The sequence below is a fragment of the Miniopterus natalensis genome, chromosome 9, assembly GCF_054644295.1.
Source record: "Miniopterus natalensis isolate mMinNat1 chromosome 9, mMinNat1.hap1, whole genome shotgun sequence".
NCBI classification, from domain to species: Eukaryota; Metazoa; Chordata; class Mammalia; order Chiroptera; family Miniopteridae; genus Miniopterus; species Miniopterus natalensis.
The window spans coordinates 21,655,456-21,682,954 of record NC_142089.1 but is presented as its reverse complement, the minus strand read 5'-3'; the positions used below and the strand labels follow the sequence as shown (position 1 = coordinate 21,682,954).

The 27,499-nt window shown below is 43.7% G+C and overlaps 1 protein-coding gene and 1 long non-coding RNA gene across 2 annotated transcripts in view; one reads left to right on the top strand and one right to left on the bottom strand.

Moving 5' to 3' along the window:
* The window catches only part of MTF1 (metal regulatory transcription factor 1), a 39,133-nt gene extending 13,696 nt beyond the window's left edge, over nt 1-25,437 (top strand). Inside the window, exons 3-11 of the mRNA XM_016218646.2 lie at nt 4,671-4,909; nt 6,123-6,254; nt 8,425-8,498; nt 8,949-9,085; nt 12,602-12,679; nt 18,178-18,280; nt 18,991-19,586; nt 21,996-22,059; nt 23,236-25,437. Of these exons, the coding sequence (XP_016074132.2) occupies nt 4,671-4,909; nt 6,123-6,254; nt 8,425-8,498; nt 8,949-9,085; nt 12,602-12,679; nt 18,178-18,280; nt 18,991-19,586; nt 21,996-22,059; nt 23,236-23,666 (1,854 nt within the window). The 3' untranslated portion in view covers nt 23,667-25,437. The remainder of the gene's footprint in view (nt 1-4,670; nt 4,910-6,122; nt 6,255-8,424; nt 8,499-8,948; nt 9,086-12,601; nt 12,680-18,177; nt 18,281-18,990; nt 19,587-21,995; nt 22,060-23,235) is intronic.
* Nucleotides 18,081-27,197, bottom strand: LOC148092387 (uncharacterized). The gene is made up of 3 exons (XR_015715024.1): nt 27,069-27,197; nt 23,788-23,844; nt 18,081-18,317 (listed from the first exon to the last, which is right to left on the bottom strand). It is a non-coding gene; the product is annotated as an uncharacterized LOC148092387 (long non-coding RNA).
* Nucleotides 27,198-27,499: the final 302 nt, after the last annotated feature.

The window sequence follows — 27,499 nt, the reverse complement described above, 5'->3', positions numbered from 1 at the left end:
TAGCCATTCATTGAACTCAAGAAATATTTATTTAGTGCCTCCTGTTTTTTAGCTACTGCTGTGCTTAGCAACTAAATAGATAATGATGTAAAAGGTTTAATTATGTAATTATTTAATCTTAATGGTATTACGTTCTTTAAAGCAATAGAGGAAGCTATGAGAACCTGTAATAAGAATACCTGTTCTAGTTTGTGGTGGGAGTAGGAGTCAGGAAAGAGTTTCTTGAGAAAGGAACATTCATTCGAAACTTGAATTGGCCAAGGAAAAACCCTGATGGGAGTAGGGGTTGGAAGGGGAGGGCGACAAGGAGGGGTAATTATTGATGGCACTGTTACCTATAAAGATACCAGCTGCTGTAGCATCTTAAGAATGAAATTCTGCTCTTGTTCGTCATTGTCATAAGCTCTGTGATTGAGACATGCAGACTCCTTTATTGCAGCACTCACAGCCCTGGTTCTCTATCCTGGTCAGTGATTATTTTGAAATCTCTATCTGATCTGGCAGCACCAAAGATTTTTAGCCTTGATGGGAAATCAGAATATGTGTTTGAGAAGGTAATTATAACAATGTAAGCTCAGTGTCCAATGAGTGGTATAGTTAAATATTGAAACTCAGAGAAGGGCACTGTCTCTTAGATGTGGAGTGATTGTGGAGGGCCTTGAAGGCAGGTAGTGAAGCTTGAACTGAAGAAAGAGACTCAGAAAAGCAGAGAAGAAAGGAACCAGGCATTTCTAGTAGAGAAAAAGAAGAAAGCAAAGGCAGGCACGTGGAAATGCAGTGTTGCATTTGGGGAAGGGTGTGCTGGAGTAATGCGATAGAAGATGGAAGAGGACCTGGAAGGACTGGGAATGTCAGGCTAGGAAATTGGGACTTTACTGTTTGAGCAGAGCAATGACATGTGTAAAACAGTTTTAGAATAAATCTCGCAATGAGTGCCTTCAAAGCTAGGCACTGAGACATGAGGATGCCTGGACTACTGGGCCAGTAATTCAGTTCAGCAAATGTTTATGCAGCACCTCCCGTGTGGCAGTGGGAAGGGCAGGGACTGAGTGAGAGAGCACTTGCCTGAGGAATCCAAAGGCTTGTGCAGGATTGTATTGAAGGTGGATAGACGAGAGAGTAGAAGATGGGAGGTGTCAGGGCCCCTTCTTTCCCCACCCTCCTGATTTTAGAGATTGGCAAACTATGGCCCACAGGCCAGATCCATCCAGATGCCTGCTTTTGTAGAATAGTTTTTCCATTTTAGAATGATTTTTTAAAATATCAAAATAAGAACAGTATTTCATGATATACTAAAATGATATGAAACTCAAGTTTCATTGTCCATGAATAGTTTTTTTGGAGCACAGCCTTGTTTGTCCATTTATGTATTGCCTATGGCTACTTTCACATAGAACAGCAGAGTTGAGTAGTTGTAACAGAGACTGCATGGCCCACAAAGCCTAAAATATTTACTGTTTGGCTCTTTACAGAAGTCTTGACCACCCTTGAGTCACACCCGTCTTTATCTCACTTTTCTGAAACTCAGTGTCTCTCTCCCTACCTGAAGCTTTCCCTCTACCCAGGCTTTTAAATATCCTTCTTAAGTTCCTCCCTAGATCCTCAGCATCTTTATTCCAGGACCTTTCTCCTCCCAAATATGCTCAAGACTATCCTACTTAAAAAACAGAAACAGCCCGGACGGGCGTGGCTCAGCGGTGGAGCGTCGACCTAGGATCCTGGCGATCGGGGTTCCATTCCCAGTCAGGGCACATGCCCGGGTTGCAGGCTGGATGCCCAGTTGGGGGCGTGCAGGAGGTGACCAATCAATGACTCTCATCATTGATGTTTCTCTCTTTCTCCCTCTCCTTCCCTCTCTCTGAAACCAATAAAGATATATAAAAAAACCCCAAAAAACAAAACAAAAACCCCCAGAAACAACCAAACACACACTCCTGCTGCTGCTCTGCACCTGTAGCCTCTACCCCACCTCACCTTGCCTTTGGTTCCCTCTCGCGATGTCCGACCCCAGCCGTCCATGAAAACCAGTCTGAGTCATTAGTGAGTTCCTGGCTGCGGGACACAGTGGTTCCTAGCCCTCATCTCCCTTGCTTCTGCTGACATTTGACATGTTGAGCTTTCTCTTTTCCTAGGGACCCTTTCCTTTTGACTTCGGTGACATTCTGCTTTGCTTCTCCTCCTGTTTCCCGAGCACTTTCTCCTGCTCACCCATCAGTGGCTTCTTTTCTTTTACCAGCACTTTAAACATTGGTAACTTTCACGGGTCCAGCCTTTGTCCTCTTATAAGAGCTATTATTTTATTGAGCACCTACTGTATGGCAGTCACTATGTTTAAATGCTTTATGCAGATGATCCCTAATTCTTACAACCCTAAACAGATAGATTTTGTTTCCTCCATGCTATAAATAAGGAACGGGAGTCTCAGGAAGCTCAAGTGATTTCCCCAAGGTTGCACAGGAGCAGCCGCTGGGGCTGGAATCTGAGCCTGCTGTAGTGTGCAGGTCAAGTCAGCTATTCTCTGCGTGCCAGACTCCCGCCACAGACCGCTGCTTAGCTTCCAGCCTATACGTCTTGACTGGCGGGTAGACATTTCCACCTGGAATTCATGGCAGCACCTCAAACCCAACTCATCATCTCTCCCCCAGCCCCGATCCAGCCCCAGGTTGGTAGTATGACCTTCTCTAGTCATCCAGCCGTAATCTTGGAGGTTGATCTTGACTTTGTCACTCCCTGATGCTTTCTACTCCTCAGCACAAGTTGTCACTACAGCCTGTTATCCCTCCCCCTTTAATTTTTCTGGAATTCATCTCTCATATGGGCCACTGTTACTTCCCTAGTTCAGATTCTTTTCATCTCTCTCCAGGACTGTTATCCCTCTTTTGATCTATCCCTTCTTCTACTGCAGGCCACCCTCCACAAGGATACCAGAATCTCTCTCCTGAACCCCAGGTCTGAGTGTGTTCTGCCTTGGTTGAAACGAGTGTATGGCTCTCCATTGTCCTATCTCTCTACTTGATGGCTTAACCGAGGTGGCTTTGCCTTTTTTTCTAGAGTCTTCTCCTTCCAGTCTCTCACATACTACAGATGTTTTTGTGGTTCACTGTACCAACAAACTCATTTCTATTTCTATGCAGTTCCCAAGGTGTTAGTTACCTCTTTCTAGAATGTCCTTTTTCCTGGTTTGTCTGAGGAATGCCTTTTCAGTTTGTCCCTAAAAAAAAAATAGACTTTAACAGGCAAGCAAAAAAAACCCACACTACCCTCAGTTCAGAGAGAGTACCTTGGTCTCTGAGCCTTCACTGATTGCCAGTCTTTCTGAGAAGGGTTAGGTTTTCCTTTTTTATGCTCCCATACCTTGGGCATATATCTGCTGCCAGGCTCAGCACATCTACCTCCTTAAAGTTTTCATTCCTGAAAAGCAGAGATTTTGGCCGTGCTTACTTTTTTTATCTGTGATGTCTAGCTTGTTGGCTGGGACATAGTAGTTCAGTAACTGTTGAGTCAGTAACACCGGTCTGGTTGAGTAGCACCAGTGAATTGAGGCTTTGGAGAAAGGTTAGGATTAAAGGTGAAGAGGTTTGCTAAAGCTGAAGAGTAGACAGTACTAGCCCCCTGGTAGGTGTAGCATCAAAGAATTTACAGAGTATTTTCAAAGATGTTTTATCGTCTTTTATTCTACTTAAAAGCACTGTGAGACAGTCAGGGCAAGCATTAATATTCGCAGTTTAGAAATAAAGAACATGAAACTCAGAGAAGCGAAATGACATGCTCAGAGTCTCGAACGTAAATGCATGAGTTCAGTCTCCTCCCACCAAGTCTAATGCTGCTTCCTCTGCACCAGTGTACGGACGGGGAAGGTTTGAGAGAAGGTTTGGGGTAAACCTACATTTAGAGATTAAAGGAAAGGAGTGGCTCAGAGAAGATCAAGAGAGCCAAGGAGTTACTATGTGGTGAAGGACATGTTTTTCAGAAGGAGAGGGCATCGTCCATAACATATTTTTGCAAATAATGAAGGAAAGTGGGAAAGGATGAGGGAGTCAACCACCAGGAAGTTCAAGGGAATAATTTCATACAGTGAAGCCAGCTTGCCAAGTGGGAAGGAATACATAGGCATTGAGGGAAATGGAGGCACAAGGGAACACTACCCTTTTAGAAGTTTGGCGGTGAAAGGAAACCCAGAGGCTGGCAGTTTGAGAAAGGTCAGACTCGAAGCAATTAATGATATATTATTTGTATTTTGTGGACTTGAAAATATTCAGTTGAAACTATGCTAGTAATACCTGCTAATATTTACATGACTGAGTATAAACATTTTAGGATGTTTTAGACTCAATTTAATGTTGGTTGGTTCCAACCAAGATATAGTGCCACAGAGCAGGATGTTTGACTTAAAATAAAGTCAGATTTTATTTGTATGTTCCCACCCTTAGAGGATAGATGTATATAAAGTCTGCAAACACCCTTCTTGTATTTACTTAGAATAGTCACCTATCTACAAGCTTATGTGTTCCCTGTTACTCATAATTTTTTGTCCAGGTGTGATTTGATCAGCGGGAAGGTATCCCCACTTTGTTAGAGGCTTTTTTCTGTGTTTTTGTATCCACATATCCTGGGAGCCACACTCTGGGCAGATCTTTTATCCACTTGCTGAGTTGTCCTCTCTCTGCCAGGTAAAGCGGTACCAGTGCACCTTTGAGGGCTGTCCCCGCACCTACAGCACAGCAGGCAACCTGCGCACCCACCAGAAGACTCACCGAGGAGAGTACACCTTTGTCTGTAATCAGGAAGGCTGCGGCAAGGCCTTCCTCACCTCCTACAGCCTCAGGATCCATGTGCGAGTGCACACGAAGGAGAAGCCATTTGAGTGCGACGTGCAGGGCTGTGAGAAGGCGTTCAACACGCTCTACAGGTCAGCCTTTCTCCCACTGCGCAGCCAGCCTCTGACCCTAACTGTCACAATTGCAGTGCTCTCTCCTCACACAGTGCAGATGGTCTCTTTCAGGGCTAAGAGCGCAGCTATGCTCAACTGTTTAAAATTCATTAGAGGAACTTGTTACTTAAAGATCGACATATGTTGGGTTGGCTGAAAATGAGTGCATTTGTGTTTAGATTTTGTTTCTCCTGTAGTGCCATCCTGGCCTGGGGATTTGAGTATTCGGCATAGAGTACTGTCACCCCTTGGCTCAGACCCTTGGTACTAAGGCTTCTGTCATTTCCTTTCCTATCTCTCTTTGAAGATGAATGTCTTTCTAGCCTGAGAAATGGGGAGTGTTCCATTCATTAGCCATTTCTCTTTTCCACTATTGGTATCAGGAAACTTATTAGTCTTCAACATTAGGTGTAAAATAACAAACATGACAAGCTCTAACAGTTTTAAGGCACTCACTGTGTGCTGGGCACTGTTCTGAGTGCTAATCCTTACAACACTAATAAGTAAATGGAAGCCCAGAGTGTTAACTGGCTCAGGGTCTCCCATCCAGTAGGAGGTGGGACGAGGATTTGAGTCCCAGGCTCCAGAGTGCCACTGTGCTATATACTTCTCTTTGAGCAAAACATTTTGGAACTGATATAGATGAATATAAAATCCTGATGCACTTAATCCTTTTTTAATCTTTTAAAATAATTTTTTATTTTATCAAGGTTATATATTCTCAGTGTTTACAGAGTAGATAGTTCAATGACGTTGTTACAAAAGATGTAACTCCCCATTTGTCCCCCTTCACATGCAACCACTTTCTACTCTTTTAGCTTAATATTAATATTTTTATATTTATTTCCACACTTTTAAGTATTAAGCTTATACTGCTCCTTGATTTTTCCATTTTAGGATATTGACTTCCCACTATGGAAGTTAAGGATTAAGCTCTGTTTCCTCTCCCTCATCTCTGTCACACTTGGCACCCTTTCCCAAAGCCCATTCTCCCAGGGTAACTATCTTATTTCCAGTATATATAATTTTTTGTTGTCAGTATTCAGTATTTACTTAGCCATAAGTAAAATTACTTCTCTCATAAAGGATTTTACTTGCTGTAGGCCTATGCTCTTAACCCTGAAGGCGTTAAGTGGGCTTAGGGAGGCTCTCTAAGACGTCCCGACAGAGACTTTCTCTGGGTCTCTTACAGGCTGAAAGCACATCAGAGGCTTCACACAGGGAAAACGTTTAACTGTGAATCTGAAGGCTGCAGCAAGTACTTCACTACTCTCAGTGATCTGAGGAAGCACATTCGGACCCATACAGGAGAAAAGCCATTTCGGTAGGTCTTACTGTTTTCTATTTGTCACCGACCAGGTTTTAGCTGGGTATCTTGATGTACTCTAAAATTTTCAAAATGGAAAGAAAATTCTCTTCACTGGTCCTTTGGCAGTGTTCGCTCTCCCCAGGACGGCTGTAACCAGTTACTGCAGGTTGGAGGGAGGGTAATGGCTTCCAAGGGCATCCTTACTCTGGATGATGGCTTCCTGCCTCCTTCCTTTTATTTTGAAGGAGCATTTGTTGAAACTCACTGATGTGGTAAGTGTTTTTATCAGTGCTAAAGAAATACTAAGACACAGGTTCTCCTCTTGGGAAATTTAGTCTGGTGGAAAAGAACCGCAAGTAACCTGACAGTATCGGAGACGGGTGCCCAGAGCGCTTTGAGCACGGGGAAGGGTACCGCCTGAGAACCAGTGGGAAGAGTAGGAGGAGACAGCAGGGGAAAGGAGGGGTAGGGCTACTTCGGGCAGTGATGCGAGTATTTTATTTTGCTACTTGTCAGTTGTTTCTTTGTAATATCTTGCGTATATACAAACAGATAGGAACATCCATTTCTATCTATATGTTTCAATTTATGTATCTATATATAATTTAATAGATACAAGTATAGATGTTTAAGCTTAAAGAAAGGAATTGCATCATCTACTTTCTTTTTTTAAAATATATCTTTATTGATTTCAGAGAGAGGAAGGGAGAGGGAGAGAGAGAGGGAAACATCAGTGATGAGAGAGTCATTGATCGGCTGCGTCCTGCACCCCCCCCCACTGGGGATCGAGCCTGCAACCCAGGCATATGCCCTGACCAGGAATCAAACCACAATCTCCAGGATCCTAGGTTGATGCTCAACCACTGAGCCACGCCTGGCCAGGCTCATCTACTTTCTTTTGTGTTCATACCACATAACATGGTTTTGGGCATCAGTAGGAAATCGGAAACAAACCAGGGATGATATGTGACTTTTTAGTAAGATAATGAGTTCTGAAGGGTTCCCCCTAAATATAATACAGATGTGTTACTGAAAATACAGAATTCAAACAATGTCTTTGAATTCTGTCAGGAAAGGTGGTTGTTATATTCATGGCATTAGATACCCACCTTTTCCTTCTTGAATCACTCATCTCCTTAGGATGCCAGGAAATTGGAAAGTCTTCAGGGACAGTCAACTCTTAAACACAATTAATGTAATTGTGTTTAAAAATTACAGATGCTTTTCTGAGTCACGGCCCCTCTAAAGCAGGAGTATTTAGGTTCTAGTTGGTTGCTCTCTGGATGCTGTGACAGTTACATTACTTTTTTCTCCCTTAGGGCTGTTGAGGGGACTCCGATTTCTGTTCAATCACATGTATTTTTATGGTGTTAATACTGCTAACTTTTCTTGAATATTAGATGGGACTTGAGACACAATGATTATATGTAATTAGAAAGTAAAATGCTTTAGAGAAGCTTTCTATTTAAAGAAATAAAATATTTTATATGAATGCATTCGTTCATATAAATAGTAATTGAATGCCTGCCCTGTGCAAGAACTACAGCAAATGTAAAGAACTGTATGGACCCTTCCCTCAATGAGTTGACAGTCTACTCAGATAACAAATGTATACAGTGGAGATAAAACAAGGTTAGAAGTGGCAGGTGCCATAAAAGAAGCTAAATGTGTAGGAGTTCAGAGGAGGGGAAGATTACTTCTAGCTTTGGTTATCAAGAAAGTAAAGGAAGAAGTAGATCCGACCTAAACTGAAGATACTAAGTCATTACAGCCAGCGTGTTCTGATTTTGTTCTGATGTTAGGTTTCAGGCTCCACGCCTCTGAGGGAGCCTCTGTACCACTTTCTAGTACTGTACTGGCAGTAGGTTTTCTAATGGGCTCTCATTGTCAATAGAATTCTGTTAAGTAATTTATCAGAGGCTTTTATTGTCAGTGCTCTCAACAAGAGCCTTATCTGTAGAACAAGAAATGCTTATCCTGGGCCATCAGCTTCCTCTGATCTCAGATTTGTCACTTACTTTTCCAGGGACTTGTCATCATTCCCATGTCTGAAACCAGTTTCATTGACGTGATCTTGGTGTTCTGAACATTTGTTTTAGTTTGAGTTTGTATTTACAGGAGATGTGAAGATAAAGGTCTGTTGGCTAATGAGTACTGTTTCTTTTTGCTTAACCCACTTACTTAGGTGTGATCATGATGGCTGTGGAAAAGCTTTTGCAGCAAGCCACCACCTTAAAACTCATGTCCGTACACATACTGGTGAGTTTAAGTTCATTTTTATTTTTTATTTGAATCTTCATCAAGCCAATAAATATCTGTGTTTCTGTCGAGACCTGGAGAGCTCTGGGGAGGGAGGGAGCCTAATCAGCTTAGCCTTCACCTATAATGTTTGACTTTCTTCTGGAGGTAAAAGGATCTAAAGGTTGACTCAGGAATCCAACCTTAAGAAATGAAAGCAGTACAAAGATACTCAAAAAGAACCTGGGGAAAAACTAATTTTCTCTTTAAACTTCCCAGGAGCAGGCCATTCTCTGTGTTTTGCTCTCCGTTAAGTTTTAGGACTGAGATGATTAACGTAATTTACCCAGCTTATGTCAGCTGTTAACCTGAACTGTCACAGGAATACCTCCCTCTTTTAGAGAATAGTAGGTGGCTTAATTCCGTGCAGTGACTTCATGGGAAATTTAACACTACTTGTTATTCTTGCAGGTGAACGGCCCTTTTTCTGCCCCAGTAACGGCTGTGAGAAAACATTCAGCACTCAATACAGTCTCAAAAGTCACATGAAAGGTCATGATAACAAAGGACACTTATACAATGCACTTCCAACTCACAACGGATCAGAGGTGTGCAGTGTTTTCTCTCTGGCTTTGATCTGGGCACGACAGAACAGCAACCATTGTTTGTGTATAAAAATAAAAGGTCAAAACATCTTCTCTGTGTATCTGTTAGTGAGAGGGAAGAAATCAGGGCCAAGATCTGTGTGTTGGGGATGGGTGGTAGAAGCTAGGAATTTCACCAGACTCTCTGTGTCTCAGCCCTTGATTCAGCTCCACCTGCTTTCCATCGGGTGTGATGGATAGAAGAGGTCTTGAAACCAGAGGTCTCAGAATGGCTTCCAGAGGGCCAGCCAGGTGCTCTAAAAGGGTGTTATTTTCCCGTTCATATCTGTAAAATGGTGTTTCTGGACTTGAGTTTGGAACACGAATTAATGCTTTATTTTACACATCCTTTAATCTATCATTGGAGAACCAGGAAGAGTCTGGGTGACCCCTTGCCCTTCTGCATTATCTGCAGACTGAAAGGTTTGAGAGCCACTAGTTTAAGGCACTGAACCACAGAACAAGCCTCTGAAGAGTTTTAGGTAGTCTGTCTAGTCTTTGACAAGCTCCTCCACTATATTTCCTTCTCCTACAGCTCATTCCAGAGAGATCCTGGGATAAATATACTGTTATTACTTCTAATGTGGCATGGGATACTCACCATGTGTCTTTTAAACCTAGGAAGTGAGTACTGTTATCTTACCACTTCATAGTTAAAGAAACTGAAACACACCTCCTTTTGAGTGATGAGGTTCTTAAAGTATGTAATATGATTTTGACTTGGGGAGAGAGAACATACTTTAATTCTATGGTTGCAATTTTTAAATAGCAAGGGGTCCCTTTAAAAGGACTTTCCCTATGTTTTATTAGTAATAATAACGAACACTTACTGAATGCTTACTGTGTGTCTGGCACTGTGCTAAGTGCTTTTATCTGTTTTATCTCAGAAGAGCTCTGTGAGGTCAGTACTGTTATTATCCCCATAGTACTGATAAAGAAACTAGAGGCAAAGAGAAATTACTTGCCTAAGTATCCAGAGTTTGTGGCCTTATTTAGGCAGGCAGTCTGATTCCAGAGCCGGGTTCTTGATCCCTATGTTGTAAGAGGCAAACTAGTATTAGTTGTGAAGACTGCATGCAGCTCTAGAGCTTAGCTGCCTGAACTCGGATCTAAGCTCAGCCACTAACCAGATGACTGTAGGCAAATGGCATCTGTGTGCCTCAGTTTCTTCATCTGTAAAACCAGATATAAATACTAAGATTTGAGAGTCTTTGTCTGCTAAGCTGCATTATGAAGTCATGATCAGTTTTCTCACTTTTGTAACAATCCAGACACAGTTTTAACTGTTGACCACCTGTAAGTATTAGGGGGCTCAGTGCACAGTGCTCAGACCTCCTCTTCTCTGGGTCACTTGTCACTCCAGTGGAGGGAATCTCCTCTAGCCCCAGGCTTTAAATGCTATCTAGAGTGCCTTTTAGTCCCAAATTTACATTCAGCCTGGGTCTCCTTCTGAACTCTAGACTTGCATATTCACTCCCCCACTTGACATCTCCACCCAGATACCATCTACTCTTCAACTTGACATGTCCAAACCTGCTCCTTCTGCAGTTTCCCCATCTTAGTAAGTGGCATCTCTGTGCTTCTAGTTGCACAGGCCAACAGTCTTGGAGTTGTTTTTGACTTCCCTTATCCCCTCATACCCTGCATTCACTAGCAAAGTCCGTTAGCATTACCTTGAGAAAATATCACTTCTTCTGGTTGCCTCGTTCAAGCCACTCCCATCTTTTGCCTGGGTTATTGTAGTAACCTGCTAAGTGGTTGTCTTGGCACCTTTCCCCCTTCTCCCCACTCCCACTTGGCCCTGACACACACTTTTTTAAATTATTATTATTGATTTTTGGAGAGGAAGGGGGAAAGAGAGAGAAACATCAATTTGCTGTTTCACTTATTTATGAATTCATTAGTTGCTCCTTATATGTGCCCTAATTGGGGATCGAATCCAAAACCTTAGCAAATTGGGACAGTGCTTTTACTAACTGAGCTACCTGTCTAGGGCCACACACTTTTCTACATATGTCACCCACAGTGAGCTTTCTAAACCAGAAGGCAGGTAATGTATGTCTTCTGCTCATAACCCTCCAGTAGCTCTTTGTACCACTTAAAGTAAAAGTAAAAATCTTTACAGTGGCCTGGCTGGCGTGGCCCAGCAGTTGAGCATCGACCTATGATCCAGGAGATCTCGGTTCGATTCCCAGTCAGGGCACATGCCTGGGCTGTGGGCTTGATCTCCAGTAGGAAGCGTGCAGGAGGCAGCTGATCAATGACTCTCATCACTGATGTTTCTATCTCTCTCCCTCTCCCTCTCTCTGAAATCAATAAAGCATATTTTTAAAAAAAATTCTTTACAGTGGTCTCCAAGGCCCTACACTGGCTTAGTCACTTCTCTGACCTAACTTATGCCTCTTCCTCTCACTTCAGCCATACTGTCCTCCTTGTGATTCCTTGGACAAGGGAAGCTCACTCCTGCCTCCAGGACTTTGTACTTGATGTACCCTCTGCTTGGAACACTTTCCCCATATATGTGCATGGTCTATGCCCTCTTTCCTTCAGTACCTGCCCAAATGCTGCCTTATCGAAGAGGCCTTCCCTAACCTAATAAAAGGGCAGCTCTGACCCCAGCATTCCCTGTTCCCCTTACCCTCTATAGCATTTACTGTCATCTTGTATACAAATATATTTGTCCCTTTCCCCCACCCCAAACTCCCACTAGAATGTAAGCTGTCTGGTGGCAGGGATTTTGTTTTGTTCATTGTTGTGTCCCTAGGCCTAGAACAGTGTCTAATACATAGTAGATGCCTAGTGAATATTTGCTGAATGCATGCATGAATGGGAACATCTAATCCATGAGATAAGCAGGGCTACCACGTAAAGTATGTGAACTGCAACTGGCATTCTAGGAATCCAGAGTTCAGAGCTAGCCCAGGCAGCCGTGTTTGAATAGTAAATCCTCAGTACCGCTCTGAGGAAGGACCCCTGAGATGCCCATTTGGGGACACAGCGATGGAATGGAAGGAAGTTGGACTTCAGTTAGAAGCACTGGGTTTCTCTTCTGCTAATTAGCTGTGTGGTTTTGGACAGTTCACTGCCACTCTTTGCATTAATTTTCTCATTTAAAATGGGAATGTAAAATAATACTTCAAAGTTTTATATGAATAGCAAAGAAGATCATGTGAAATCACTTGTACATGATAAGATCACTTATACAAATACTGTTAATTTCATATTATGGCTTTTGTTATTCTAGAGCCTTAGTTGTGAGACAACTCTTCAACTCTTTATTAACCATCTTTAAGAAATGTAAGAGATTTTTCTAAGAATATCAGGGTTTTAAAAATTGAAATAATTCACATAGTCCTTGTTTGGATGGTTTACGTCTAGACATTTGGAACATCGTAATCAAGTGTTTTATTACATGATATGCTACTAATCCTGATTTTTTTTTTTTTTTTTTATTCAATAAGAATTTTTTCTCTTTCACAGGATGCAAATCACTCACTTTGTCTGAGTGACTTGAGCCTTTTGTCCACAGATTCTGAATTGCGAGAAAACTCCAATACAGTAAGTATACCTGTGATATGGGTGCTAGAAAAATAAGCGCTAGAATTGAGCACTTGCTTTGGTGGGAAAATTGAGAGAGACCAGTTTTTGAAGTCTTCCAAATTTAGTTGTATTCAACTACTGGCTAGGTTTTTTTGTTTCTGGTTCTTTCCTGATAAGGGCTCTCATAGGGAGGTTGTTCTCTCTGATGCCTAAATGCCTTTTTGACCCAGGTCACTCACTTGATAACCTCCTGGCCCCAGAACATTTCTTTCTCTAGTCATTTAGCAAATATTTATCAAGGGCCTACTCCATCAGGCAGTGTACTGGTGCTGAGCTTGTAGTGGTAAAAATGTAGGCATGGTCTGTCCTTGAGAAGCTTAAAATTAGTCCCTTATAAGGGGAACCAGAATTCCAGTTTCCAAACTTTCTGAAGCCCTGCTGATCTGACTTGAGTCAGTTTTTTCCTTTCTTTGAGCTCCCCACATTGGGGTTTTGAAGGAAACCTTCTCTTTGGGCCCCCTGCTAAAGGACAACCCCACTGTCCCATTCACTCTGCTTGGAATTTCTCCACCTTTCCCATGGCTCCATGATGTGCCTTGCAGACCACTGCATCAAGCCGCAGCCCACGCTGCTCTGTGAGCATCTGTGTGCTTTACTGTGTCACCAGCACCAGTTGTTAAGTGTGCAATTGTTGTTGTTTTTCTTTGCTAAATAAATATAGCTTAGGTTAGAGTTTCTGAGTATATGAGAAGGAATCAGTGTGATAGGAACAGAGACTAAATGACTCAGGAATGCTGTAAAAAAGTATTTCTCAAAGTGGAATCATCTGCAGCACTTCTGGCAGCGTAGGTTTATGGACCTCACCCCAAGCCTCCTGAGTCAGTATTGTCTGGGAGTGACATCTGACACTGCATTTTTATATAAGCACCCCAAGGCCTGAGTTCTGGTCATGGCAGAGTTACTCTTATCAGACCAACTCTCACATAGAAAACAACTATGTATGTGGACAAAATATAAAAAAGAACTACTCAAAGGTACCAGAGAGCAACCCAGATAGGCAGAGGTAACACTCGAAAGAAGGAGCCACTTGAAAGATAGAAAGGCATTTGGCTGGGTTTTCAGGTATTATAGCTTAACCCACTCAGGGCAAGCCCCGGGTGACACCAAACAAGGTGGCCCAAATTCAGTGAACACTCAGGTCTTACTGGCATGACAAACCGGAGGGCAGGGGGTAGGGCTACCAAGGCACCTAGAAAGCGAGGGGGCATAGCCTGGAAAAGAGAACCACAAAGGGGAGCCTCAGGTTCTGTGTCTAAACTCTGTTCAGATCTCTAGGTGACCTCTGAACTGTGGATGTTTGGAGCAGACCCTAAACAGCCCAGCTAAGGCTAAAAAAGCAGACAAAAATTGCAACTGCTGTCCATTGCAGGGAAGACAGAGTGTGAAGCTGGAGTATAGCCCAGTCAGTGGAATGTTAAAGCAAACACTCTTCCAAGTGTAACAATCCAGAGTTTCTATAATGTATTATTTGCGATGTACAGGGTAATTCAGAATTAATAAACATGAAAAGAAACAGGAAACCATTGCCCCTCTGCGAGAGGAAAGGTAATCCTATGGAAACCTATCTCAAGATGAGCCAGATATTAGACTTGGCAGACAAGGATTTTTTTTTTTTAATTTATTTTATTTAATCCTCACCTGAGGGTATATTTTATTGATTTTAGAGAGAGGGGAAGGGAGAGGGAGAAAGAGAGAAAGAAACATCGATGTATGAGAGAAACATTGATGGGTTGCCTCCATATGCACCCCCTCTGGGGACCAAACCCGCAACCTAGGTATGTGCCTTGACCAGGAATCGAGCCCACAACCTTCGGGATGGTCCAACCAACTGAGCCACACTGGCCAGGGTGGCATACAAGGATTTTTAAGTAGCTCAAGGACACAAAGGAATATGCTTGTAGTGATTGAGTATATAGGAAATCTCAGCAGAGAAATAGACTATAAAGGGATGTACCAATTGAGTATATAGGAAATCTCAACTGAGAAATAGACTATAAAGGAAAGTACCAACTGGAAATTCTGGAGCTGAAAATTTATCTGAAATAAAAAATTCACTGGATGAGCTTAGCAGCAGATTGGAAATGACAGAGGAATCAGTTAAATTGAAATAGATCAATAGAAATTAACCAATCTGAAAAACAAAGAAAAACATTAAATGATTTTTATGCATATTCACATTTCAGAGCTAAAGCTCTAAAAGAAATTTCTGTATTGGGTGGCCTAGATGCCCTCTGAGCTATGCAGCCTAAGGTTACTGATTATAATATCTCTTTAATCTCAGATTGTGTTAAATGGTTTAGGGGTTTACTCCCTGGCTAGGGCTGTAATGTATGATTGGGGAGCTTTCTGGAGCCCTAGGGTCACCAGGTGAGGAATCCTGATATGAGGGAACATTAAGTTCTTATAAAAAAGGAGACTTCTTTTCTACTACAATTTACATCAGCAAGAGAGAGGCTGCTCTATCCCTTGGGGTCAAGTTACATATTGTGCCCTTGCCATCCAGCATTTATCCCAGAATTGGAAATAGTCTCATTGTTAGCCTTTCAAGCTAAGGCCATAATTCCTTGAAGTCATAAGATTAATTTTGCTTTGATTTACTTTGTTTTAAAGAAAATTATGGATTGTTAAAATGGAATGATAAATTTTTATGTGATCATCATTTTGTGGGTTTCTGGGCAGCCACATGTGGCCTAGAAGTGAACTTTGGTTTGCTCAGATCCTTGTTAAAGGAGGGGCGAAGCGGGTAGAGAACGGCCCGCTGAGCCTCTTGGCTGTTGAGCTTAGGGTCCATTCTGGCCCCACACAGCTCCCAGTGTTCTTTCTTCTCTTTGCTCCAGGCCCCAGAGGCTCAGCCTGTTCCTGTCTTCTCCACTTTTGGGAGCTGCTCCCAGGGTTTTTACCCTGAAGCCTGGGCAGTGGCTGAGTCACAGTCTCCTCAGCACTTTTTCCTTTTTTTCTTTAAATTAAAAAAACAACTTTTTAATGATATTAATATATATAAAGAAAATTACACCTGTCATAAATGTACAGCTTAATGAATCATCACAAATTATCTCATCCATGTAACCAGCACCTAAGTCAAGAAATGGAATAGTCCCGGCACCCCCAGAAACCCCCTCATGCCCCTAACAGTGATTCCCTCTCCCTAAGGATAACCGCTGTCCTAACTCCTAACAACCTATTGATGCATTTTGACTGTTTTTGTGCTTTGTATTATTGGAGTCATGTGGTATATATATACTCATTTATGCTGGTTTCTTTCTTGCAACATTTTGTTTAAGAAATCAGTCCATATTGTTGCATGTAGTAATAGATCATTCATTGTCTTTGAACAGTATTACACTAAATAAATATACCACAGTTTGTGTTTTCTACTTCCCTTGGGTATCTGGATAGTTTCTAGCTTGGCACCAAGATGAATAGTGGTGCTGTGAACATTCTTGTACATATCTTTTGGAGTCACACAGCCTCATTCTTTTTTTTCAAATATGTTCTTATTTTAGAGAGAGAGGAAGGGAGAGGGAGAGAGATAGAAACATCGATGGGAGAGAAACATCGATCAGCTGCCTCCTGAATGCCCCCCACTGGGAATCGAGCCCGTAACCCGGGCATGTGCCCTGACCGGGAATCAAAGCAGTGTCCTCTTGGTGCGCGGGGCGACGCTTAGCCATGAGTCACACCGGCTGCTCCAGCCTCATCCTTTTTAACAGTGTTGATGCTGATGATTTGGAAACAGGTAGAACAAAAACACAGCCACAGGGACGTGGCAAAGTTTATAGCTTCATAGTTATTAGTCCACTGCTTTTCTAAATGAGTTGGGCTATAAAATAGTATTTATAATCAGCATTTTAAGGACATCTACAGAATAGAAAGTATTAGAAGACATTGCATATGGTGAGGATAAGCGCTGTTTCATAGACTGCAGTTATACACAGACATGTATGTAATATGAAGTGTATATGTATGTATATGCTCTGGACTGTAAAATGTATTCCTTTGTGTGACGATGAAGAGTTTGAAGGCCACTGTCTCACTTGTGATTCTCAACCCCTTGTGGACTGGAAGGCGGAAGCTTTACGTAGATTTCTGCTTTCAGCTTCTGCCATACTGGCAGTCACGTTCACTCAGCCTCTCCTCTCATTCTTCCAGATGGTGGAATAGTGCCAGAATAATTGTCCCCTCTTGGCTCAAAGGGCAGTTTCCTCTCTGAGGATCTCTAGATGGGTGGACAGTTCTGCTCAGCACACTTTGCCCAGCCCCAGAGTGGTCCTTCCCTTCCCAGAAGCAGAGTCATTGCAGAACAACCTTAAAGCACAAGTTAGCACTGGGGCCAAGTATAGCCTGCAGATAGGCTTTGTTTGGTTTATTTGGTGCTTTTAAATGTTTTCAGTTACTTGCTTTTAATTACAAATCAGTAGATTTAACCAAAAAATCCAAATTTAGGACTGTTCTTGAGTTCTGGTACTCCCCAGCCTGCAGAGCCACGTGGCAGGATTCCACTGAAGCCCTTAGGTGACTGGGCACATACTCTCCCTCCTTTGCCACAGCCTTACGGCCCCTGCCCCCTTGCTTCGCTGAATTCTAGTGCTTGTCTAGACTCTTGGGGTTGCCTTGGTCACTCTTGCCCTACAAAATGCATGGGTGGAGGTGGACTTGAGGTGGACTGCAGATAAAAGAATTGCTGTTTTCCCCTTCCTGTAACTAAAGGGAAGCCTGGAGGTGGTCATTTTATTTGGTGCCTATCAGGACTCAGTCCTTAGGGCAATATGTGTTTGTTTGTTTCAAGTTTTATCTTTATAAATATCTTTTACCTTTTCTCAATTTAAGTTACAAAGAATCAATATAATGACAGACAATAGTGCATATAAGATGATCACAATTGCCTGTTATGGGACATATAAAAGTTCTTTATATTGGTTGATTCATTACCACGTGTACATATTGGAATATTATAGATGTTATGAAATGACGTTGAAAGGTGTTAATATATTATTACCTAAGAAAAACAGGTTGCAAATAATGGGTATTATTCAATCCCATTTTTATGTAAGATTTGGTCTTTTAGAGCAGGGGTCAGCACACTTTTTTTGTAAAGGGCCAGATAGTAAATATTTTTGACTTCGAAGAACATACAGTCTGTCACAGCTCCTCAGCTCTACCATTGTAGCTGAAAGCACATGGACAGTAAATGAATGAGCATATCTGTGTTCCAGTAAAATTCTTTCAAAGCAGGCATTCCTCCTGCTACTAGTAAGCTTGTCGGATTCTGTTTTGGAGTATTTGAGGCCCCAAATCTTGAATGTCTGAGGTTCAGGGACATATATGTCACCCAAAAAAAGGAAAAGTTAGAAACAAGAAACATATCAAAATATCACATGGTTCAGCTGCTCTGTGTCCCCTTATGGTGGAGAGTTGCCTCTGATGGCTGGTCTCATATCCTTGTCTTTGTCCATCAGACACAGGGCCAGGATCTCAGCACACTTTCACCAGCAATCATCTTTAAATCCATGTTCCAGAATTCAGATGATACGGCAATTCGGGAAGATCCTCAGCAGACAGGTTTGTTGTACAGACTCTTCCTGCTCAGATCTCAGCACTGGGAAAGGGAATTCACACTGTTGATACACTGAATGACAGGCCTGGTGAAAGACTATTTCAGTTCCTTCAAATGGAGTGACTGTCAGTGAAGGGTTAGAAAAGTAACAGCCTTTCAATTCAGTTTCATCTTTTCCCTACTTCCCTCAGCAAGGGTCTACTTGAGGGTCTACTTTCCCTAGATCCTTAAAGAAAAGGGTCTCCTTTTCTAAAGCTCTTGTTGGCTTTAAAAAATGAGCGGAGGTCAGAACTCTTCTGATGTGACACCCTGTTCATGAGTGGATAGGATCCACAGACTTAGCTGTCAGATGCAGAGATCAGACTGTGTTTGAATGAGAATCTGTCTCTGAAGCTCACAGTAGTCAGAAAATATACACACTGGTCATGCCAGAAAAGGAGCCCTAGCCCCATTTCTAGAAAAGCCTTACTACACATTTTTTATGCTAAGACCTATACTAGGTCTTCACATTTAGAAAGTGGGGTTGATTGTGAAGCCTGGTACTTTGGCCAGGATGTCATTAAGTGACAAACAGAAAGCCAGCCTGCTAGCAATGAAGGAATTGGCTCTGATATACTTCAGCTGTCTTTGGTTTAGCCCATAGTGACTGTGTTTGTGTTGGCTCATGTAAGGCTTGGGATATGTATATATTTTTCTATTTTTTTTTTCTTGCCAGCTGCCTTGATTGAAAGTTTTAATGGTGATGCAGAGTCAGTCAGTGATGTTCCGCCATCCACAGGAAATTCAGCATCTTTATCTCTTCCGCTTGTACTGCAGCCTGGCCTCTCCGAGCCACCCCAGCCTCTGCTACCAGCCTCAGCACCGTCTGCTCCTCCGCCTGCTCCCTCCCTAGGAACTGGTTCCCAGCAAGCTGCATTTGGCAACCCCCCTGCTCTCTTACAACCTCCAGAAGTGCCTGTTCCCCACAGCACACAGTTTGCTGCTAATCATCAAGAGTTTCTTCCGCACCCTCAGGCACCGCAGCCCATCGTACCAGGACTTTCTGTTGTTGCTGGGGCTTCTGCATCAGCAGCGGCAGTGACATCAGCCGTGGCAGCACCGCCCCAACCACAAAGTACTACTGAGCCCCTGCCAGCCATGGTCCAGACTCTACCCCTGGGTGCCAACTCTGTCCTAACTAATAATCCCACCATAACCATCACCCCGACTCCCAGCACAGCTATCCTGCAGTCCAGCCTGGTCATGGGAGAACAGAACTTACAGTGGATATTAAATGGTGCCGCCAGTTCACCGCAAAACCAAGAACAAATTGTAAGTATTATGTATGAACTGACCGGGGGCGAAGTGTATTTACACAGGTGACATGTTCAGAGGCTCGTACTTCACGAGGGAAGGTGGTTGTCATGTCTGCCCCCAAACGTGTAATTCTGTCTCCGACATTTTCCCCAGAACCAGGTGGTGTAAATCCAGGACATGCTGGGCTGATATAGTAGGGAGGCAGAGAAGCAACCTTTAGTAGGCATTTGAACAAGTATTCCTCCTGCAGTCTAATCCCATCGTCCAGGACAGGCGAACAGTCAAACTCCAGAGACCCAGCAACGTTTCAGCAAAGTGGGTTCTGTCTCCAGGACAGAGGCACACGGATGTGAGGGACTGATATGACCCTGTCAGAGGCCAGTCAGAGAAATAGTCTGTGTTCCCAGAGCCCACTTAGAGCCATTTTCTACAAAAGTGTTTGGTCTCGATGATAAGGAAATGACTTGGTCATTCAATTAAATATACTTTGAGAGCCTGGTATTTACCAGATACCACGTGGATGCTCTGGGGATACCAAAAAATGAAAACCATGATGTTTTTCATAAAAACTTAACATTCTAGATAAAGAGGGTAAAATGCTTAAAAGAAATTAATATTACGAGTAGGTAAAGTGCCAAATAATAAAAAATGGTAATAGGAAAAAATAACAGCTGTAAGGGCTTACTGTGTTAATCTAAGCACTTTGTAAAACTGAGGACCTAACTTGTAAGACATTACCTTATGTACATTATTTTTAAGTTAGTTTTTCTCTACTTTATTGAACAGATAGTACAGAGAATTATCATACACCCTTTGCCCCCCCCAACCCATTTTCACTCTTTATGTGGTACCTGACAAATGCCTGGCATCATGTATCTACCATTACAGTATCCAGAATAGTTTCATCTCCCTAAAGTACCCTTGTCACTTATTCTGTCCCTTTTTCTTCCCCCATAGCAACCACTGATCTTTTGCTGTTTCTATATGTCTGTATCTCTAGATGTCACCCACTGTGCTAACTAAGCACTTTTTAATGCATTACAACAATCCTAGGACATAGGTAGGATTTTACCAGAGGAGAGCTGAGGCTCAGTTAAACGAGCAGCCCAAGGTCACACACCATAAGTGGCAAGCTGGGGTTTGAGCACAGACCAACCCAGAGCCCATGCTCTTCATTACTACATCGTGCTGCTTGATGAGGGGTTAGAGACGAAGGGCTTGTAGGGTAGCCATACAGGTCAGATGAGCCTTGAAGTGAGAGTAGGAACTAGATGGAGAAAAGGATACCCCAGGTAGGAGAACATCTGGAGAGATGTATGATGCTCTCAAACAAACTAGGGCTAAATAGTGAGAGCACTCAAATTCCATAAATGGGGTGCCAGCCACCTCTGGAGGCAACCTAGTTCCATTTTCAAATGGAAAGGTCTTTTCAATGAAATGTTACGACCCAATCTGCCTCGATGTGGTTTTTATCATTTTTTTCTGGATCTGCTCAGGGGAGCTGCATGGAACAAGTGTCGTCATTCCCTTTCCACATAATTCACTTTCATGCATTTAAATATGGCTCTGATTTTTCCATCATTATTTTATAGTGTCATCTCCTATAACTTAGCCAGAAGCTTTCATGTTCCTCCTAGGCTTTATCTTTTTCTTTAAAGGGATAAAAGACAAAGCCCTTTTAAGATAAAACTTGAAGAAAGTAGGAACTATAGCCAATTTCATAGGAAGTGTACTGAGTGATTAGGATCATTTCTGGGCATGACTTTATAGTCCTACTTAGTAGTAACATAAGTAGCTAACATTTGCTGAGTGCTCACCAAGCATCCTCTGGTTATCATCCCCATTTTTACAGGTGGGGAAACTGAGACTCTTAGAGGTTAAATCACTTGCCTGACCTCAACAACGAATAAGTGGCAGAGTTCAGGACCCACCCTTGAGCAGCTGCCCTGTGCTCAGTGCCTTCACTGGGGCTACTCTGCCTGTGAGAGGCACTCTTAGCCTGTCCTTAGCATGCAGCTTAATCCTTGAGGGGAAAAAAATTTTCCAGCCTCATAGAAGTATTGGGGAATGGTGGAGAGTGGAGAGCTGGAAGGGGAAGCCAGCCTTGGGGCTCCCTCTGAGAAGGTCATTGGCTTGAGAAAAGCAACCTTGGAGGACTTTGGACACACAGAACCACTGGATTAGGCAGCTGGGAGACAGCCAGGTAGTGGGGGGCAAAGCTGGCTACATTGTCCGCACTGAATGTCAAACAGTGGGGTGACCTCATGTCAGAGTACAAACAAAACATTTCTCAGTGCAAAAATCCCTCAGCACTGAGGGCTTTCTGTCCTCTTGGATGACCATCACATGGGGAGGCTTAACCTCCTTGGAGATCTGCCACATTTGAGTGGCCATAAATGTGATTTCTTGTTGTTTTTTTTCCAGCAGCAAGCATCTAAAGTTGAGAAGGTGTTTTTTACCACTGCGGTACCAGTAGCCAGTAGCACAGGTATGTAATTTTGTGTGAGCTTTAAAAGATAGCCAACTCTCTGCGCCCCCTGAGGCACAGTTAATCATTGCTTTGCCTCAGTTTTTAAAACTTTAAAATCAAATTTGTCACATTGTATTGTTTATTTATTAGAGTGTTTCATATTCTTATTTTTGGAGGTTAGTGCACTTAAGGCAACAGTACCACACTTAACACTTTTTAACTGGTAAGTTCTTTCCCTTTCAGATACAGCTTTTAAATGTAGCCAGAAAAAAGCTTGAATCACAGTTAATGCTAAAGAGGGCAGTGGTTAATTCACTGGACTCTTTTCTAATTACAGTAATGAAGAAATAGCATCTGGGTCAGAGACTGTATAGAACTAAAAGGTCCTTTTTTTCAAACTCTTTATATTATAGATTAAGAAACAGGTCCTGAAAGGTTAAATGACTCCCCCGAAAGTCACAAATGAGTTTGTGGCCGAGCCAAAGCATGAGTTCTCAGGCCTCTTGCCTCTTGGTCTCTAGAGCTCTTGAGACACACAAACTACGTCTCAATTCACAGAGTGTGTGTGCGCACAAGGCTGGTTGTGTAAAAGGAGGTTTACGGACACCTACTGTGTGTCAGAGATGCGCTACAAAGATGAGTGAGATATCGTGAAGACATCTGTCTGAGCCTCTTGGGCAGACGGAAGTGAACAAGCCCTGCACTGTGTGGACAGAGAGGTGGGAGGAATTTGGGAGCTCTGTGCACAGTACCAGGCAGCTGCCCTCGGGCCAGCCCTAGGGATAAGCCTGCTGGAAACACTGCCTGGAGGCATCAGAACGGGAGGGGAGTGAGCTGGGTCTTCAGAGATAAGAAGAGTAAGTTCTCCAGAAGAACAGCCTGGGGAGTTTAGGCTGAAGGAAGCACCCATAGGCTCAGAGGTAAGAAAAACATGTCAGGAAAAGGGAGGCATCCGTTGTGGCTGGCATGGAGGGTGCAGGGGAGAGGATGGCTGGAAACAAGGCTGGAAATACAGGGCACATCTCCGTGGTGTGCGTGCATGCCTGACTTTCTAAGGAAGAGGGACTTTGTCTTGGCACATGGCACCCACCCTCTCCATCATTCCTGCCTCCATGGCACTCAGCTCTCACCTAGTCTAGATCCCCTTGTGCCCTGCAGCCACTTGAAGAGCAGTCTCTCTTGCCTCTCTCGCAGGGAGCTCTGTACAGCAGATTGGCCTCAGTGTTCCCGTGATCATCATCAAGCAAGAGGAGGCATGTCAGTGTCAGTGTGCATGCCGGGACTCTGCCAAGGAGCGGGCGGCTGGCAGGAGAAAGGGCTGTTCCTCCCCACCCCCTCCAGAGCCAGGCCCCCCGCCTCCTGATGGGCCCAGCCTGAAGCTGCCACCACAGACTTTCTCCTCACCCTCTGTCCCCCGGTCGTCCTCATCTGCCATCCCCTCTTCCTGTGAGCAAAGCAGACAAGCAGAGACTCCTCCAGACCCTCAGACAGAAACGTTAAGTGCCATGGATGTGTCAGAGTTTCTGTCCCTACCGAACCTGGACCCGCCGTCCAATCTGATTCCCATTGAAGCACTACTGCAGGGGGAGGAGGAGCTGGGCCTGACCAGCAGCTTCTCCAAGTGAAAGGCCCGGATGTGCTCCCCTCCAGGAAAAGGCAAGCAGGAAGCATACATAAGGTGGGGTGCCTACCTTCATGAGACCTGCAGTATGAAGGATGAAGAAATCTACTGTTTGAAATCCTCACCTTTCAGATGTATTTTCTTTATTCATATCCCAGGAGCATCCATTTTAAGGAACTGGTCTTTGGGAAAAAAAATAACAAAACAAAACAAAAAAAAGCTAAGTTATAAATGAACTGTTTGGCTGCACTGTATGTCACTTTTGCTTATTGTCATGTGAACTTGGAAATTAAGGTTACTCGTATGCATAAAAATTCTAAGGGAAAGGGCGTGGTTTCCATCAATCTGATGTTGCCCATCGCTTGCACTGGGGCCTTGTGGTCTGGGCAGTGGATTCAGTGTGCCAAGCGTTGCTCCTCCCTGTGTGTCTTTTGAATCTGAGGCTGAAGCTTGCTCCAAAGGCCAGACCCTCACTCCATCAGAGAGGGAAATGGCAAAGGTAGGTCAGACAGCTGTGAGCTGGACAGGAATTGGGTGAGATGGTTTTGCTATTTGCGCTTGGTGTCAGTGGAGCTCAGAGTGACTGTAGCAGGTGTCATCCTGCATCCAGCTGCAGCACAAGTGGGCAGCTAAAAGCCTGACCTGAAGCTGTGCTGATGATCTGGTTCTTTGGGGGCCCTAGCAAGCTGTTTGCTATCTGTCAATCACGTGTGTGCAGAGCAGGCTCTAGCAACGTGATCACACTCTTTGCCTTCCTGGTTCTTTCTGTCTCTCAATTGGTTGCCAGGGTTTGCAGATCACAGTAAATTTTTCTTGGGGAACATCCCTCTTTTGTCCTAGATTGGACATATGGGCTGATGGCCAGCTGCTGGTCAGTGCTCTGCCTTCCTTTAATGGTATTTTTCTTCCTCAGAGCAGAAGAGCTGTGTTTTGCTTATCAGGTGTAGCGTTAAGAGAGGTTTTTAAAGGTGGCATGTAATTGGCAGGCCAGGTATTCTGGTTCCAGGTTCTAGCCAGGCTTTTGGTTGCCCCTCTCATCTCCACCTCTCACCCCTCTGAATTTTGCATACAGCCTAGTACAGTGCAAAGAAGGATGTGACTTGCTCAGCTTAGTCACATGATGTCTAAACAAAAACAAAAATAAAAAACACAAAACGATGATCTTCTACTCAGGGTAAAACAAACAAAAAATTCCCCTTCCACCAAAAAGCCTGAAATGTTGCAATACGTTGTCTCATTTGGAATGTTTCACTAAGTTGTGTTGTAGGAAAGAAGAATTGTTTTTTGATTTGTGTGTAGAATTACATCCATCTGTCTGCCTTTGGCTCCAAGTCATTGCCTCTAAACATAATCATAAAGTACAGTCCACACTTAAATGGAAAGTTTCTCTCAGCTGGCTATATTAATGCAGTCATGAGTGCTCACCAAGCTCACTGAACTCAGAAACTGGGCATGCCCCAGTGTCTAGACTAGGCCTCTGCCTCCCAAGAGCCCCTTCCCCACCTTGAGCAAGGAGCAGGGTTCCACAAACAGCTGCTCTTCAGAGTCAACGATGTCAGACAGAAAGTAGCCATAATTTGCCTTCCTTTTCCACTCCCTAATGTAAAGAGATCTATCTGCATTTGTCACCCTCCTGTTCTCTGAGCCAATACTCAGGGCCAGCCAAGACAGTATCCAGAGCAGATCATTTTGGGAGCCAGAAGCCCTGCCTTTAATAAGATGTTCAGGGACAGACTTGGACAAGAGGGCAGTGTTGGTGAGCGTTGTTACTGCCGTGAGAACAAGCAGCTGGTGGTTTCTCATTCCAGGAGTCTAGGCAGGAGAATTGGTTTCCTTTTGACTTTCTGCACTCCCCTCCCCCCAAAGCTGGTGGGTTCTGGAGACCATTGACCTCAGCAGAAGTTGATAAGGCAGGAGGAATCTATTTTACCAGAGCGGGTTGATCCTGGAAAACCAACTGCTGAGCATGGCTTGTCCTTGGCTGTCTCTGCACCTTGCCACCATAGGAAGCTGTTTTCCCCTTCTGAGAGAGCAGCACAATAGGATCCCAAAGGTAGTTCATATAGGCGGGCAGGAATGACCTCCTCCCACATAGAGTCACCTGGGATTCAGTTCCCTGGGAGCAGGTGGGAAACAGGAGCCCAGGGGAAGCCACTAGAAGGTCCATGGTTTACATGTTGCTTCTTTCTGGTAGCCAGGGATGTGCTACCGTGTTGAGCCTACCCAGGTCAGTAGCTTTTCCCTTCTCCAAAGGTTGGGGGTGATGAAGAAGCATCTTAAAACAGTGTTTATTTAGGCTGACAGGCTTTTCTAGTTGAAGTATCTGTCTTTGGAGGGTGGTTTGAGATTGCAAGGGGGACTATCAAACCCAATCGGCTTTTGGAAAATCAGTGTGCTTAAAATGTCAGTGAGTTGTTGTAAAGAGCAGATTTATTCCACAGGATAGGCAGTCTTTCTTTTCCTTCCTCTTCCAGCACTCTCCTTCCCCACCCCCTCCGGTAAACCTGGCCTTTAGTGCCAAGGACCTTGGAGAAGAGCGAGCTGCTGCTGAAAGTGGAGCCAGACAGAGCCTTCATGGAGGGTGTGGTTTCCCAAACCTGGGGATGAGGCTAGTTGGTAAGGTTAGGGAAGGTCTGCAGATTTCTAGCAGGTGAAATCAAGCCTTTTTTCTTCCCATGGTAACCTTAACCATTTCCACCCTGCAGATTTATATTTCCAGTCCCCACTAGCATCTCTAGTTATACTGCTCCTTTACAGGGTGCTAGTCAGAGTCAGGGTTTGGAGTTCATGGGCTTAGGAGGTGGGAAGAAGCTTTGGCTGGCACCGCCAAACTGCCTTAGTGAATTTGGCCCTTCCCAGGCAGTGAGGGAAAATGGCCCTGCGTTTCCTGGCAGGGTCTGGTCAGCCTCATGGGGGCATCACTAGTTTGGTGACAGGAGTTAGTGTCATTTATTGAATTCCCTATCTCCCCCCTACCCCCATCCTTTTAGAGGGAGATCTTGGTACAAAGCCTGGGAGGGGCCTTAATGTGGGTAGAAGCAGGGACTCCCCTTCACCACCTCTGGGAGAGTCAGCAGCTTGGAGAGTTTTATCTTCAGTGTCAAGGCAGTGGACTGATGGGTTTAATGGAGGGTGGGTGGGTTTCCTGAGAGACTTTGTATAATGCTGAATGTGTCCAGAGGGACGAGTTTGCAGAACCTCATATTGGTATATTAAAGAAATAATAAAATAAAAAAGCACTTTAGGTTATTTTATCTTTAACCCAATTGCTGCAATTTCTTTTGTTTGTGTGTGTGTGTGAGAGTGTGTGTGTGTGTGAGTGTGTGTGTGTGTGTACTTTCCACAAAGTTTTATTTTTTGCTCAGAATAAAAAGTTAAATTGAGGTGTGAAAAGAAAAGCACTTACCTTGGTGCAATATGTGTAGCTTGACAGTCGTTGTCCCATGTTGCCCTGACCTGGCGGTATTTTCTGCTCCATCAGCCCTGTACCAGGAGGCTGTCTGTAGGGAAACACTATTATGCATTCTCAGCAACTGCTCAATCTATGCAAGCCTTCCCTGTGTGCTTGAGGGCGCCCCCTCAGGCTCTCTAAAGAACTGCTGCGGGTCCTGTTTTCTTCTGCTGACTGTTCAGGCCCTTTTTCATCACTACTTGCACCCTTGCCATCTTTCCCCCCTTCACCATTACAAAGTGATGCCTGAAAGGAACAGGTTGTTCCTAGGTAGAAACCTGGCACCTTCTAGACTTTTATATCTGTAATCATGTCCATTGTCCTTAATCTTGAAGACCTCCAGAGTCACTGAAACCATTGATTTGTGGAACTTGCAACAGTATTGC